This window comes from Ranitomeya imitator, chromosome 5 (genome assembly GCF_032444005.1).
Source record: "Ranitomeya imitator isolate aRanImi1 chromosome 5, aRanImi1.pri, whole genome shotgun sequence".
Taxonomy (NCBI): domain Eukaryota; kingdom Metazoa; phylum Chordata; class Amphibia; order Anura; family Dendrobatidae; genus Ranitomeya; species Ranitomeya imitator.
In genome coordinates, this window is record NC_091286.1 from 252,176,769 (window position 1) to 252,192,209 (window position 15,441).

At 41.5% G+C, this 15,441-nt stretch overlaps 1 protein-coding gene across 9 annotated transcripts in view; it reads left to right on the plus strand.

Moving 5' to 3' along the window:
* Positions 1-15,441, plus strand: part of PTPRK (protein tyrosine phosphatase receptor type K) — a 413,915-nt gene that overhangs the window by 203,448 nt on the left and 195,026 nt on the right. For all 9 annotated transcript variants that reach the window (XM_069726055.1, XM_069726057.1, XM_069726060.1 and 6 more), the window contains exon 7: positions 11,656-11,949. In XM_069726055.1, coding sequence (XP_069582156.1) covers positions 11,656-11,949 — 294 coding nt within the window. The remainder of the gene's footprint in view (positions 1-11,655; positions 11,950-15,441) is intronic.

The window sequence follows — 15,441 nt, forward strand, 5'->3', positions numbered from 1 at the left end:
TAAGACAAGTAACTATTAATTTGTATTGTATCTGTCCACAAGAAAGACTGACATGTTGAATCCTCTTTCTTTTGTATTTTTCTTTTTCCTCTAAATCCTAAAAGGACCAGAGAAGTTTAGCTATGCCTAAACCTGGCCAAAAGCAGACTTTGGCCACAATATGGTAATCATTTCAGCCCAAAGTCTCCCTTGATCACGACGTCTAAGCTCAATGGCCCTTCCAATATAGACAACACGAGGCGCTGAGGTCAACAATTGGGGGCAATGCTGTCGTGTTTAGGGCATAACTACACACAGACCTTGGAGAAGCTGTAGAGACTCCATGCTGGATCCAGGGAGGGTGAATATCGCATGTTGGTTTTCAAACTAAACTCTTTCTGAGGTTTTGTGAAAACCCCTGTGATGCTAGTTGATAGGTCTGTAACAATCTTTAATGAATACTGTAATAATGAACTGAAAGAGTAGATGATAAAATGCAAGCATTTTCATATATCATCAGCAACTGACAGAACTGGTGTAATGAAGTCAGATTTGAAGGCCTTGTGGCTCGCATACACTTTTTCTGTTCTGCCCATAAACTTTCAATACAATTGAGATCTTTCTGATAGCCTCCCCATTGGCTTAAATTTGTCTTCCTTATGCCGTTTTTCTAGAGCTTTAATAGTATACTTGGAATCATTGTCCTTTTCAAAGACCTAAAAGTTCCAAAGTTTTAGCTTCCTGGTTGATGCCTTGAGATGTTTCTTCAACATGTCCGCATACAGTGCCTTGCAAAAGTATTCGGCTCCCTGGAAACTTTTCAGTTTCGGAATTTCCCCAGAAATTTAAGATAACCAATAAATTTCATTCAACTGCACAATCGTGTGCGTTCCACTTGTAGTTGATTCTTCACCAAAAATTTACATCTTTATGTTTGAAGCATGATATGTGGGAAAAGGTTGAAAAGTTCCAGGGAGCCAAATACTTTCGCAAGGCACTGTAGCTGTCCTATCTATCTATCTATCTATCTATCTATCTATCTATCTATATATATAATATAGTATATGCAACCCTATGACATGATTCTGTCACTCAAGTTATTCGCCCTCTCTGGGTGTCACATCAGGCCAGCAATGACATTCTGTGCGGGGGGGACCCCCAACCATTTGGACAGAAAAATGTTTGACAGACAAGTTAACTATATGTGGGCAGTCACACACACACACACGTTCACAGAGAAGTAGATCCAAGCAGCTGAGGAACAAGGACTCGTGAATACTATTGGTGCTCTGCGTAAACTCGTTGGATCCCTCATGCATCATCAGAATGGGATTTCATCATCCGTTTGGCCCTTCAGAAAGGAGCATGTGAATTTAGACAGGTGGCCTTCTGTGTCTGTGCTTGATCCGCTGTAGTTTTGTCTGTAGCCTGAATGATTGAGCATCAAGCAAAAATCTCAAGATCTGTTGTAGAGAGCCATGTGCATGCATGGCCTCGTCCTCTTTAGAGCTCATTCACACTGATTTTTTTATAGAAGTTTATTTTATTGAAAATCCACATTAAAATGCTTCAAATACTCCTTGAATAACTTTTCAATTAGTTTTATTGCGAAATGTTCAAAATAACATGAAAAAAAAAAAACAAAAAAACATTACCGTGTAAACTAAAGGAGCTTTTCCCATTTAAATAAGTGGGAAACGTATTCAGAGAATATTTGATGCCGTTTTTATGTGGATTTAGGAGCAGAATCTATTTCTAAATCCTCATGCATAGTAGGTAGCATTTGTATTTGTACCTATTGTATATACTTTCGATATTCCATGAATGTCACAGAAGGTACTGCTCCTTTTTAATTTTTAGTGCAGACCCCAAAACTGTTCAGTATGTTAATATGGCCCTTGAACTTAAAAAAAAAACAAAAACAAAAAAGATTGAGCATCCTTGCTCTATACATAACAATAGTCGATATAGCTGAACAATTTCTTTTTTGTTTCATCAGACCAGGGGACATAGCCCCAAATAGTACCGTAATATATTTGTCCTTATATGCAGTTGCTGCCTGTATCTAACTTTTTATGGTGGCTTTGGAGCAATGGCTTCTTTCATCTTCATTTAGAACACATTTTTACATTTGATATAGATTCTTTTGTAACGGTTTCCTCCAGCATCTTCACAAGTTTTTTTTTTTTTGTTTGTTTTTTTTTTTGCTGTTGGTCTAGGAGACCAAACGCACCTCCTTCTTGAACAGCATGATGGCTCTTTGATCCCAAGTTATTGAAGAAACAATCCTGTTACTTGCTCAAAGAATTGAGTTAAATACCGTACCTTGTAAAAAAAAAAAAAAGTCTCCAATTTCGCCTGATTCTGCCTTTTTGTGCTGCGTCACTCAATTTCTGTGCTTTTGGAGCACAATATGTGAAATCTCTGCTTGCACTTCAACTGAGTCTTTCTTCGTAGTTTTTTTTCAGGTGGTGTGTACTTTCACCTTTTCTTGCCAGACATTGCCTATCACGGCTTGGCATCTTATCTAGCAGTCTCAGACTGTTGCATTATAATTGGCAATGTCCAGGAGAGCGCGGTGAAAGCACACACTAGAGAAGAATGAAGAAACATCCTTTTACGGTAGTCTGCAAGCAGAAATTCACATATTGCGCTCCAAAAAGCAAGAATTGTGTATATATGTGCATTGGAGGGATGAACATCTGTCATTTGAACAGAGGAAAGTTGCACCTTCAAGTGTTTGAATGTTGCTCACAAAGATGTTCCAGATTTGCGAGAATCCACAATACTTTTTGTAAACTCATGACTGCGACTGTGTGAAAGTTAGAGAAAAGGTTAAGGTTATAATCTCTTTGCACTCATAAGCTGTTTCTTTTTAAGGGTATATACACCCTTTGTTTTTTTTTTCCAGCTGTCAAAAATTACAACTTTTAAAAAGTGGAAAATGCTAAAAAAATGTTTCACCCTGAAGTGTTTTAATGTTTTCAGCTGTTTTTTAAGCACTAAGTGTGGGTGAGTTTTTCACCGTTTAAGTGAAAGAATTCAATGGTAATGTTTTATAAAGATATGGGGCATCTTTATAAGCTTTCTATTGTCTTTTGTAAAGTATGAGGCAGCTTGATAGTGAAAAATACATCAAGAATCGTCTGCTTACTTATTTTAACCACTTGGCATTTTTGGAGAGTTTAAAAAAACAAAAAAAAAAAACAAAACACAAAAGCACGAACATATGAGTAATGGTAACAGTCTTTCAAGTATTTTCTGAGCCCTTTTTCATGAATGTTTTTTTCGGAGTGGATCTATTTCTAAATGGCTGAAAATAATACAGTGTGAACATACTACAAGAGTCACCGGATTCGTGATGCCTGACCATAAGCAGCCTGGCTGAGCAATTGTAGCTAGGTATGTTTTACTCGGAGATGCTGCGGTGTTTCAGAGACCGCATAGATGTTAAAGCCCACCTCGCTCTTGTTATTTGACAGTTCTCGAACACGTACCACCGCCGTTGCGCAGCCAGACTCTGATTCATGGTGCGCATAATTGCGACCGCGTGAAACAGGTTTCCTTTAAGATTTACCTTTTCTAAGCCATGTTTTCATCTAGTGCTGACCAGACTACACGACTGCTTATTACATAAAGGGGATAGTAAAAATGATTGCCTCGCTGTTCCAAATCAAGGTGAACAAAATGCCACAGTGATGCATAGTGTAGGAAATTCAGTATGCAGAAGTTAGCAGTTTCTAGTGTGAAATAATTCCAATTTCAGCACTTCAAGCAGCCAGTAAGTGGCATGTCACAAAGATTAAATGCTTCCAGCAGCTGTATGCATGAGAATCTGGTGAATTTGTAGTTGTAGTACTTATGCAGTTCAAAGACACATCTTTTTACTTAACCTCTGGAGTTCCAAAGGCCTCTGGGGAAGCGGCACTGATCTTCCTTTGGCCTTTTTTAAATTCATGTTGCAGTGAACTTTAATAAGCCTTGTAAAGCCATCCCTTTACAGTCCTTCAGCTCTTCAGTGGTCATTCTTTGGCCATATGATAAAGTGATTGTGTTCAGTATTGGTACCAGTACAGATTGCCTTAGTTGTATCACTGCCATAGAGAATCTGATCACTGGCTGAGGTTGGAGGGTCCTTGGTGTAAGGCAGGGGTGGGAAATCTTTTTTCTGCCAAGGGTCATTTGGATATTTGTACCATCCTTCGGGGGCCGTACCAACTCCGCCCACAAAGTACATCCTGACTCTGGCACTGGTTTCAGGGCGTAATCTTTCATTGCATGCCCTTCAGTGTTCAGTAGTGAACACTGTGTGTGTGCTAACAGAGCAAGAAGAAATTAATGAGCTGGTTGTAATCAAAATACAGCTCCCTGCCCAAGAATGCGGTGCCTGAGAATCTGCTCGGGGGCCTGATAAAAGGTCATCGAGGGCTGTAAATGGCCTTGGGGCCTGAGGTTCCCCACCCTTGGTGTAAGGAATAGCAGGGAACTGCCAGACACATTTTATACTAATGAAATATTGTAAAGCCCCGGTATCTAGATCCTAGTAATGGCCAAATTATTTTGTAGTAACTGTTCAGGGAATGATGTAATTTTGCATTTGTCCTTTTTTCATTTGTATCTTTCTTTTTAGAATTCGCTTTTATTATTGATATTTTCTTCCAGAGAGATCAACCTTCTCATGGTCTTTACAAATTGGATGCAGTTCACAGGATCCTCTGGGGCATGTCTTCAGGTTGCTCTGATTAGTTACTTTGTGAACCACACCCCCTTGTAAAGACCGCAAATAATTAATGAAAAGGCTCATGTCTCTGGCACTGAATAGTGGATTAAAAAGAAGAAAAAAAAAATTCCTCATTATTACAAGTTATAGCGCAAATAAGAATAAACCCTAAGTACTTAAGTTAATGTGGATGCAAGCATTTTATTCTTATTGCATCGTTGTCCTACAGCTAGTGTTGGTCATCTTTGGTGGGTGTCTAGATATATAGACGTATGAGCCAATGCTGAGAATGATTTATACCCCAGTACACACGGCATAATTTGTACACAGGGAAATTACCACTCCGATTTACTCAGAGAACATAAATCATTGCTATGTGCCGACCACAACATTTCCAGCAATGTTGTTTTGCTCTCGCCTTTTCCATCATCTTAATAAAATCTCATTTGACATCACTGTTTACACGTTGGCAGGGTGCAGGAGAAGTCCGGTATTTCATCTACCGTATCAGACTCTAATTCTTTAGGTATGTGTGACTTGCTTGTACAGTGAGCTCTGCCAGAAGCGTTAATTACTAAAAATTATTCTAGATTTGATTTATTTTTCTGATATTTTAAAGCTTTACATTTGTTAAATCCGTACCTTAAAAACACACTTTGTACCTTCGTTGCTTTATTATTCCAGGGAAACTTACCATTATGACGTGGTTTGGTTGCCGAGTACTGCGCTCATCCAGTCTTTCGGCACTCCTACAAGAATACATGGAGTGGAAATTTGCATTATCACTCTCTGCTCCATTCATATAGTTCTGAGAGGGGGGTGTCACAACAGTCAGACCACCAGTGATCGGGAAGTTTTCCCCTATCCTATAGGTAAGGGCATAATGTTAAAACTTGGTTTTATCATGGAATTTTTTCCAGTCTCGAATACCTAGGGCTAATTCACACACTCATTTTAAATGTCTGTGTAGTATCCTAATCTAAAGTGAGCACACTACTGTTTGTACATGGATCCAACAAATGGTTCAATTCACATGAAGGTTTTTCGGCATGGTCCCTTGCAGAGGCTATGCAGTGATAACAAAAATGCAAAATGACCATGGACTATTTGTAGCCATGCAGTCTTTATAGAAGTCAATAATGATGCCAAATAATAACGTCCGTAATACATCTATATTCAGTGGGTCAGGACCATGCTGTTTTTGGTCACATATAAGTATACTTGCAACAGGGCTGTGGAGTCGGTGTCATGGAAATTGAGGAGTCCGAGGTTTGGCTTAAAGACTCCACAACTCTGATCAGGGCTGTGAATTCGGAGCCTATTGTGGTGGTGTTGGTGTCTTGGAAATTGAGGAGTCCGAGGTTTGGCTTAAAGACTCCACAACCCTCAGTAGGGCTGTGGAGTCGGAGCCCATTGTGGTGGAGTTGGTGTCATGGAAATTGAGAAGTCGGGGGTTTGGCTTAAAGACTCCACAACCCTCAGTAGGGCTGTGGAGTCGGAGCCCATTTTGGTGGAGTTGGTGTCATGGAAATTGAGAAGTCGGAGGTTTGGCTTAAAGACTCCACAACCCTCAGTAGGGCTGTGGATTCGGAGCCCATTGTGGTGGTGTTGGTGTCATGGAAATTGAGAAGTCGGAGGTTTGGCTTAAAGACTCCACAACCCTCAGTAGGGCTGTGGATTCGGAGCCCATTGTGGTGGTGTTGGTGTCATGGAAATTGAGAAGTCGGAGGTTTGGCTTAAAGACTCCACAACCCTCAGTAGGGCTGTGGAGTCTGAGCCCATTTTGGTGGAGTTGGTGTCATGGAAATTGAGAAGTCGGAGGTTTGGCTTACCGACTACACAACCCTGATTTGCAAGCATAACAATGTCCAATATGGTGCTAATATAGACAATGGTCATAATAAAAAAAATTCTAAATCTGGCACCAACTTATTCTGCTGCACGTTACATTCAGAGTGGGCATGTACAAACAAAATGGCATTACAGAGTGACACAAGGTTCCACAAATCAAACAAGAGGAGAGGGGCCCTGCTCACGAGAGCTTCCAATCTGAGACACAGGGGCCGACATACCATTGGTGCAACCTGTGCAGCGATACAGGGGCCCAAGAGCTAAAGGGGCCACTTTCACCTTCAAACTAGGGAATTGTGCATTCTGATGAGCTTCTGGATTTCCAGGGACCCATATATAGTTTTTGCATAGATGCCCTCTTCTGTGTCCGCTCCTGATGAGATATGATCTAGACGTGCTTATAGAGCCTCATACAGATGGAAATGGTATAACATCAGGGTAAGTGAATCCATGATGATAGCGTGAAGTCCCCAGCCCCGACACATTTAGCCAAGATACATTGGGTCCCTTTTATTATATCCAGTAGCAGGACCTAAAGAAATGCCATAGAAAGAATGGCGAAGAAGAAATGAAATGTTTCCACAACAGATTGTGTGAATTCCTAACTGGATATTATTAGGTCTGTTGTGATTTGTTTTGTATTCGAGTCGACATCAAGCAGACCTTTGGGAGTTTTCAGCACTCGGGCCTTTCAGGGCTGGCATTCATTTTTGTGCGAGTAATAAGGAATATTAAGAATCCTGCTGAACAACTTCTTGTTATATTACCAACTGATTAAAATGGATGCATAATTTATAAGATCACAGAAAAATCTAAATAATCACTAGCCTTTTCTCTGGGGCTTCTCACCCTAATGTGTATGGAGATATTCTCTCCCCTCCCAAGCAGTATGTAGTAAATATATGAATATTATATATGAGCGAGACTGATTGTTGTTATAATATGAATGAGCCGACTCTTCCTCTCATCATCAATATTCAAGAAGATTGTTTTCTGTAAGAGCTAAGTGGCTAAATTACATTATAGCATTCTATACTGCCACTAGCAGGGTTTTTAGATTTTAGGAGGCAACAGTTGAGTCTTAATGTTGCATTTTTAATTAATGATGAGCGAACGTGCTTGGATAAGGTGTTATATGAGCATGCTCCTGTGCTAATCGAGTGACTTCGGCGTGATTGAATAATACATTAGTCCCCTGCGGCTGTTAGCCGCAACACATGCAGGGATTGTCTATCAAACCGGGAATCCATGCATCTGTTCTGGCTGTCTAACAGCCGCGAGATATGCAGCCACGGTTACTCGAACATAGTATTCAAGCACCCCGAAGTCACTTGGTAAGTACACAAGCATGCTCAGATAACACCTTATTCGATCACGCTCGCTCATCACTAGTAGTAATCTATGCCCTTTAATAGTATATGCTATAGTTATAATATTGCGGCTTGATTGTTTGTGAACATTTTTTAGCATCAGGTCGTTGTATATAAATGGCCCATCTGCTTTCTGGTTTCCCGCCAGGTCTTGTTAAGCCTATCGCGTGGCACAAATAGCCGGGATCGGGTCTGTGTCAACGAACAAGGAATTGAAACAATCCTGTTAGCGAGCACAAACATTTCACATCATTCCCGCGCAATCACTGCTGGAAAGACTGTGCCTTGTTATGAGGACAGAGAAGCCTTGACTGTGAGCATGGGGTCAGGCGTTCCTTGATAAAACGGTTTGAAATTCATTTTCATGGTTGACAGAATCTCACACTTTAAGCTTGTTTGAAAAACTCCCCACTCCATTCCCGGCTGGAGAGATATTGTGAGGGCTCTTCTGGAACAGTCAATTGCTCAAACAGAGCTGATCAGCAATGTAAGCCCAGTTTATGAGACTTACAAAACCTACATTTATATGTTACAATTATTTTAGATTTTTTTTTTCCATTACGACAATTGCTTGTACAATCCCTTTCCTTTCTTCGTTTGAAAACGACTGATGCTTGTTTAAATGTTAAAAAAGGCTAATAACCTGCAAATATGCGGCTAATCTGCACGGTCTAAAGCCACGCTTAATTTCTTCCCGGTAGCCGGGTTTTAACTTCATTCCTTCCGGCAGCCTCGGGCTTCCGGTCATAAAGGTGCAACGTCAGTTAACACTTAGTACATAGTGAGCAGCCACTGTAAACCTGCCTCCGGCACTGACTGACAGCTGTCAGCGCACTGCTGAGCTGGCTGTCAGTGCCAGGGTCTTTGTTACAGCCGCTGCTCACTGGTGACTGAAGCTGCGCCTCTATGACAGAGAAGCAGCCAAGCTTTCCGAACAGCTGCGCGACTTTAGAACGCTATTAACCTGTGCATTAACCCTGTATCTGCAGGTTATTAGCGTATCGGAATATGATGGGTTCCCTTTAAATAAGGCTGTATACTGCTGGCCAAAGGAGCATTTTCTTGTAAAACGTAAAAGATGGCATTATTGAATTAATGTTAGTAATTTTCTTGCAGAATATGTTTACACTTGATAATGATTAGGAATGTCTTTTCGACTTCACTATCACAATGTTGGCTCTGTGTAAAAGGCCCATAAGCCCTTTAGACTTATCATTGGACCTGGGGAGCATGAGTAAAATCAAACAAACTGCAGCTGGGGGGTTGGATTTTCCAAAATGAAAAAAAAAATTTTTTTTTTTTTTTGAAGATCTATTATTATCTAAAATAAGACAAAGGAGATGGCAACAACAAACCATTATTATTTTATCCCAACAAAGACATTCAGAGTTGGCAATCTTTTCTTTTTTTTTTTTCTGCGATGATCCAGAAATGAGCTGTTGTGCGACTATTTTAAAGAACTATTTGTGAATAGTGGCTAAAATGTTTAGCAATTGTTTAATCAACGGACTTCTATCTAAGTGCCCCCTTTAGGTATATTCCACCGGTATGCTGTAAAGGCCCATTTAGGGCAATTGGAAACTACTAATGGGTGACAACCAATCATATAAAACAGAATTATTGTTAATACGATTACTCTGTCCCTATTCATGGTGTGATTTGCTTCCAATAACAACTTGGGTATATTTATTGTGGTGTGAACAATCCGATCACCCAACGAAGGCGGTTTTGGCTTGTTCCTCGTGTGATTGCAGACTTGTTTAATTAGGCCAATAATTGTGCTCCTTTCCTTCCTTATTGATATTATTGGGCCTCTGTATCTTTGCTCTGTTAGCAAATCCTTTTTTTTTTGATCAGTGAAATAGAATATGTAGCATAAGAAAAATATTTTTGTTCGTAAAGAGAGAGAATGGCAGTGTTCAACTTTCTGATGAGCTTCTGTTGCCTGATTAATTGAAATAAATGAATAAATGACTGAGCCATCTGGCATGCAAAAGAAGAAATCTGCTATCCTTTTGTCCTTTGTTTTTTCCTTATATAAAGGGGGTTGTCCAGTGGAAACAAGTAATTGCCTGTCCTGAGGATAGGTGAACACTTGTTGATCAGTCGGGGTCTGATTTCCGAGACCCGCACTGTTTGGCAGGACGGGCAGAGAATTGAACAGCAGTGCACATGCTCGATCGCTGCTCCATTCAGTCCCTATGGGGAATGTTAAGCACTTGTCCTTGGCTTTTTCCGGCAGTCCCATAGAGAATTGGTAGAGTGGCAGCTTGGCATCCAACAACCCCTTTATAATCGAATTCCCTGTGCTGTGTATTGAATCGTCGTCATCTCCACTATTTACAGGCAATGTGTCTCCCTGCCCATAATAAATCCACAAAAATTGTCTTTGTGGAAACTGCTATTTGTGCTGGTAAAATGAAGTTCCCGGGAGCCTTGATCTGCTTGCGTTTGCGCAGGATGTTTATTTTGGCCGGTGAACACACCATTGTAGCTGGTGTTGGCAAGCTGCAGGATGCCGCTCTTGTCCTGTTACAGACGTTCACTTGTGTACAGACCTCAATATGAAGCCTTAGTGCTCGTCTCCAGACACACAAGCCTTTCTTCCGCTGTGCCAAGCTTCTTATAGCTGCTACGGCAGAGCTTTGCATTTATTTAGGCTTGTATTGGTTTCTAATTCATTCTGATTCACAAAGACTATAATCCAGGAGCTGGTTACTCTACAGGAGTATGTTGCCATGAAAACAACAACCGCTAAACTGCGTCCATAAAAAGTGTATTTAATATGTCTAATAAATTATATGGTTGCGGATTTATACTGGATGGGCTGAGAAAACCGTGCCGCAAAGGGCTAAATAATTGTTGGAGCCTCTGTGCAACCTCAACCCAATAAGATGTCTTGTAGGCCGTGTCCTTACATTAAATTTGTCATGCTTGTTTGGGCAGTTTCCATATTTATGGAAATTAGGAATTGAGAAGAAAATGATGGCACTTGGTAAAAAAAAAACGACAATTTTATTTACTTTTTGCCAATGTACAAATTTGGTGGCATGTATATCATAGCTAATGGGTTATTCCCATCCTAGCAAGTTGTCACCTACCCACCTATCCTGAGGTGTTTCTACTGTATTCATTGTCTAAGGGACTGTCAGAGATAGTCAAATATACAATTTTTTATTAGGCCCAGACAAAGCTTTTGAAGTCAGAATACCTCTTTAAAGGGTTGGTCCGTTTAAGAAAACCCATTTTTATGTTCACCAGTTGGAGTTCTCCGTAAACAGTAGGGGTACTGCATGCAGGATCCTTTCACTTGTCTGTAAAACATGGACTGTGATTGGATTGGTGAGCTTGGTCTGACCACCAGGTCTACTGACCTGAGTGAACTTCATATATGAAGTAGTTAGATTAGTTTGGATAACCTGGCAGTCGAGCCAAGTCTTCCAATCTGAGCAAAGGCAACTGAAACTGGCCTTACAAAAAGGTTGAATGAACACAATGTATTGATTATTTTTCTCTATGGTGGAATTGCCATGAAATCTGACACGTCTAGGGTTCTCCACCTATTGCGTCTTGGGGTTCCCAGCTTGAGGAGGATTCTTGGTGAATGTCCTCTCTAACAAATTGGGATTGTTCAAAGCAGACAGCCTCTTTTAGTGGTGTTTATTTGCCTTAAAGTTTTACGTTAAGTTCTCTTACCATCATATTTTAAGCCTTTCATTTTTTTTGTTCCCACAGAGCCACCGCGACCAATTGCTCCTCCACAGCTTCTAGGTGTTGGACCAACGTATCTTCTCATTCAGCTGAATGCCAATTCTATCATTGGTGATGGGCCTATTATCCTGAAGGAAGTGGAATATAGGATGACCACTGGGACCTGGACTGAAACGCATGCAGTGAATGCCCCAACCTACAAACTGTGGCATTTGGACCCAGATACAGAATATGAGATTAGAGTGTTACTCACAAGGCCAGGAGAAGGTGGCACAGGGCAGCCAGGTCCTCCACTGATTACAAGGACTAAGTGTGCAGGTAAGTCTACGTGTTGTCATTCAGGGCCATAAATGTTGGGTTTTAGTGCACTTTCAAAGGCCATACATGTTGACCTAAATTTTTACCTACAAAAAGCTCCTGTGGATGTTGAATACAAAACACTTAGGCCATGTTGCACGTTGATCCTGATGCAATCGGTTCTGCAGTAAGCGGCGCATCCCTCAGTTATGCTGTGGCTGTGTAAGATAACTTCTCCAGGCAGGAGAACACGCCGACCCTATTTGTGCTTTGCTAACGATGCTGAACATGTTTATGCGAACACTATTCACAAGTATGTACTCATTAATGAAGGATTTTAGTTTCCTTTCAATTTGCATGAAAGATTATTCCTTTACAGCTGGCATCGCCAAGCACTTGGGGCACTCGCAGATGGATGTCTGGAAAAAAAAAATGGCATTCATTTTTTACCCCCCCCCAAATGGAGTCAGAGTTGGACAAATGATGATTTTCCTCCAGCTCTGACACGTTCCTGGAGCATTACTTTGCTGAATTTTGAAGGGTAATTAGAATCTAAATGCTGCCCACGTCAGTACAGTTTGGGTTTTGGCGGAGATTCCATCAAGTTGTCGTTCTGCTTCCTTTTCCATCTAATCACATGCAAATCTTCGTCACGTTAAATGAAGGAGTTAGCATAAGACCTCTGCCTGTCCTTGAAATCTCCTTTTAGGAGTATGCAATACAATATATTAATGGATAGCGAGCGTTCCTGAAGAATGGCGGAAGGGTGGAGATGATAGAATCCGGTAGGTGGTTCTTCCCTCCCGGCCGAGCAGTGGCGGTGTTAACGTTCCGTCGCTGTGCTGTGATTTTCTCCCGAACCACTTATGTATGCCACACATTGTTAGAGTAATGAGAGTGCAGCAGCTGAATTATTATACCATAACCCCACTGCCGAGGGTCAGCCAGACTCAAGCGTTTCCCTACTCCGGAGGATGCTTTAAGTGGAATTGGCATTTGAATTTCTGAGTGGAGCGTGGCTGTCTTTAGCGAAGCCGCTATGCTAAGCAGTACTTCAAATACTTGTTTTGTCAGGTCACATCACAGAACTGACAATTAAATGTGGCGCTATCAGCATTTAAATCACATAGTGTATGGAAATTCTGAGATTAAAACAGCTCAGCCAAGTCAGATGGTGAGCTAAACAAAATAATGAACCATCCGCAGCCTCCCCCTCCTCTTCCTCAGCATGACAATGCCAGGCAATCTAGGTTAGGAATCTGCAGCTTTATTTCTTCCAAACGCCTTACCGATACAGCACGCTGCGGGCACTCACTTCTGGAATAGGTTTTCATGGGCTCTTAGTACGTTGTTGGGCTGCTATGAAGAGGAGCACAATGAACTGCAGTGATGGGTGTAGTCATGCTCCCTGATGTTAATTGGGTGTATTCTCATTTTAATGGTCATTTTACTACGTAAGTGGTCCTTGTGTTAATCTGCAAGTTTCTGTATTTAAAAAAAGCGCTTTCACTGGATTTTTTTTTTAACTTAAAAGGGGTCTGTCACCAGGTTTTTGCTTTGTAATCTTAGATCTCAGTGATATAGGAGCAGGGATGTCACTTTCTGGGTTGTTCTTTGCTGTTTCAATACAATCAGTGTTTTATCAGCAGGAGATTATCACTACAGAACTAGCTGCTTCTTGCCTTCTGGTTCAGTCATGCCGCCATAGCGGTTTAGCAGCTCTCACTGTACGATACAGGAATCTGCTTATTAATGATGTGTAGAGGTGGAGGTAATGCACAGCTCAATAATTCTGAACTGTGCTATAACTGCAACAGAGAAAAATGATCTCATCACAACTGCCTCCAACTCAAAAATATTTCACGGATCCGCACATTCCTAAACCAAGAATCCGCAAAGACCCTAGTCCATGCCCTCATCATCTCCCGCCTTGACTACTGTAACCTCCTGCTCTGTGGCCTCCCCTCTAACACTCTTGCACCCCTCCAATCTATTCTAAACTCTGCTGCCCGACTAATCCACCTGTCCCCCCGCTATTCCCCGGCCTCTCCCCTCTGTCAATCCCTGCACTGGCTCCCCATCACCCAGAGACTCCAGTACAAAAGCCTAACCATGACATACAAAGCCATCCACAACCTGTCTCCTCCATACATCTGCGACCTCGTCTCCCGGTACTCTCCTGCACGCAACCTCCGATCCTCACAAGATCTCCTTCTCTACTCCCCTATTATCTCCTCTTCCCACAATCGCATACAAGATTTCTCTTGTGCATCCCCCCTACTCTGGAATTCTCTACCACAACACATAAGACTCTCGCCTACCATCGAAACCTTCAAAAAGAACCTGAAGACCCACCTCTTCCGACAAGCCTACAACCTGCAGTAACCACCGATCGACCAAACCGCTGCACGGCCAGCTCTACCCTACCTACTGTATCCTCACCCATCCCTTGTAGATTGTGAGCCCTCGCGGGCAGGGTCCTCTCTCCTCCTGTACCAGTTGTGACTTGTATTGTTCAAGATTATTGTACTTGTTTATTAGGCTAGGGTCACATTGCGTTAGTGCAATCCGTTTAGCGCTAGCGCTAGCGGATTGCGCTAACGCAATGTTTTTTATTGGGCTGCGGTCGGGTTCGCGGTAACGTCCCCACTCTCGCAGATCCCCGAGACCCCAAACCCCCCATTTGGGGCTGCTCCCCTGATTGTGGATCTGGTTTTCTTTTTCTTCTTTGTTCCAATATTGCATGGTTCTGTACCCTTAGTAATAAAAATGTAAATTTTCCTCTCAACCAACTGGGCGAATACTACAGAATCTCTCTGTGAGCTTTTGCTTTTTCTCCCCTGAAGTAGGTGAAACAAAACACGGGCCACACTCGCAGAAATTCTGTGGTATACCCCCAGTTAACTGAAGGAAATATGTCTTCATTTGAAAAATGTCTTGAATGTTGGGGCACTGAATAAAACCCCCCCAAAACCCCCACTCTAGAATTGATGGAATTGTGGCAATTGGAGGAGAGGTATTCATCTTAAATGAAAAACTGTATTGAAAACTGTTCTTTAAAGGGAAGCTATTATCAGGAAACAACCTGTTTAAACTTGGTTTCTGTGGATATTATGATATAAGTGGACACGTTCTGATGTTTTAATTTTGCACCATTAAAGTGATTGTCTAGGACATAATCATGGCTGAAAGTGACCCCCAAAATGAGCAAGACAAAATCGTTGGATCCTTTCCCAAAATTGTGGGTAAACAACTTTGTTTCAAGCATGTGATGCTTGTTCATACTCGCCTGTGGCAACTAATAGTTATGGGCAGTATGAAAATCACACTTTAAAACAGATAAAAAGGGGAGACGTTTAATCAATCTTTGCATTCTGTGTGTGCCACACTAAGCATGAAGAACAGAAAGAGGAGAAGAGAACTATCTGGAGACTTGAGAACAAAAATTGTTGAATAATATCAACAATCTCAAGGTTACAAGTCCATCTCCAAAGATCTTTGTTCTTTTGTGCA